A 1,739-nucleotide genomic window follows, 5' to 3' on the forward strand; every position below is an offset into this window, starting at 1 on the left:
AGATATATTTAATCACAGACCCGTGGCCTGTATTCTCATCTCCTCACTCAACACACGTCGACGTTAAACCCGCTATTAAAAGGAAACGTGCAGCAGAGCGCCTCGCCCCCTCTGCGAGAGCGACTCCAAGTTAGCGAGAANNTTAATTTGCCTTCAAAATAAAGAGCTTCCCCTTCAACTCCAAGCGGTTTCGAACGGGGGTTTAATAGTCAGGTGTTTTATTGTGAAACTCGCGACCGTTGGTAGGTTGTTGCTAACTGAAGTTGGCTTAGCAACAGCCTTTTTTTTTTTTTTCTTCTCTCTCCGCTTTTCTCTACGTGCTCCTCAAACTAGCCTAAACTGGATGGCCCAAGGCGCATCAGCGGCGGCAGCAACAGCACGGAAACACAAACCAAAACAGTGTCACTGAGAGAAACACAGCGGAGAGCATAGCTACACCTCGCAGCAGCCGCCATGAATCAAAACCCATGTGTAAAAATCAAAAGATTCAACGTCATTTTGGTCTTAAAACTCCCAATCACCGCTGTGTTGTTTGAATGACCGGCTGCAGATAAGAGATGACTAGGCCACAAAGTCACACACAAACCCGGTCCATATGGTCCATAACGCATAACGTTACACTGCGTATCGTCTCTCACCTCTTCCTCACGTTCATTCTTGAAGCACAGACACGCTGCTCGTTTCTTGAAGCCCTCGCCATCGTATGTCCTGGTCTGGTTCGGCTTGAGCTTCATTGTGGGTTTATTCTGCCTCCTTTAGATTAAAAAAAAAACCGGCAAAAAAAAAAAAAAAAGGGAGAGAGAAGGAGGAAGAGGAGGAGGAAGAGGGGGTCCAACGAGTTTAACAGCAGAGCCGCCGCATCGTTGCTGCTCTCTGCATCCGCGGGGTCCGAGATGGTCAGTAGCAAGAAGAGGAGGAGGAGGAGGGTTTATCCTGGATTTATGTTTTCCTCATGAAACAAACAAAAACAACAACACACACACAAAAAAAAACCAGTGCGTCTCTCGGATGATTCAAATGCAAAGTGAAGCCTCCAGTTGCTGCCTGTGATTTGCAGGTCGGCAGTGAGTGTGCAGCCCCGCAGGCACAGATCTTATGTAGACTACAGCCTACACAGCACAGCCCTCCTCTGGATCCATCTGCGCATGGCCGCTGACTCAGTACAATGAACAGGCAGCCCGGAGTTTAGATATACAGATCACTCCTCTGAGGCAGGAGAGGGCTCATTGGTTGGGTAGGACCCAGGTGGGAGGGACTACATTTCTAGGGGCTTGGGGGGGCAAAACAGTGTGATAATAAACAAATGCGTAAATTTGTCTCCAGCAGAGCACGGCAGCATTTTTTAACAAGTTGACCTGTTTCAGAGTGCAGTCACTGAGGAAGAAGAGGCTGAATCCATGAGCTTTTCATTCTGGGGATTGCTCTGTGGTGCAATATCTACAATAACTGTTCATGGAGAGGTGATTAGACATTAAAAAATCATATATGGCATCTAAAATAGCATAACAATTTCAGGTTTTATTCGTTTATTCGGTGAGTTTAATATCTATACTCCTTATTTTAATGTCTAAATGCTGTTTTAAAAACATTCTCCACACTGCCAGGAATACAATTCAGGTTGGGAAATACTTTAATCTAGAAAAAGTCAAATGTAAAACTAATAAAAAAGTCTAATAATACTGTAATCAGCCTATACAAAGACAAAATTGTCAAATATAACGTCCTTACGGTTACTACAA

At 44.8% G+C, this 1,739-nt stretch overlaps 1 protein-coding gene across 1 annotated transcript in view; it reads right to left on the reverse strand.

Annotated features, from left to right (window-relative positions):
- The window catches only part of nudt4b (nudix (nucleoside diphosphate linked moiety X)-type motif 4b), a 13,452-nt gene extending 12,291 nt beyond the window's left edge, over positions 1–1,161 (reverse strand). Inside the window, exon 1 of the mRNA XM_035681451.1 lies at positions 639–1,161. Coding sequence (XP_035537344.1) covers positions 639–734 — 96 coding nt within the window. The 5' untranslated portion in view covers positions 735–1,161. The remainder of the gene's footprint in view (positions 1–638) is intronic.
- Between the last annotated feature and the right edge of the window lie 578 nt (positions 1,162–1,739).

The sequence above is a fragment of the Morone saxatilis genome, unplaced genomic scaffold, assembly GCF_004916995.1.
Source record: "Morone saxatilis isolate NCDOM2014 unplaced genomic scaffold, NCSU_SB_2.0 Contig10, whole genome shotgun sequence".
Classification (NCBI taxonomy): domain Eukaryota; kingdom Metazoa; phylum Chordata; class Actinopteri; family Moronidae; genus Morone; species Morone saxatilis.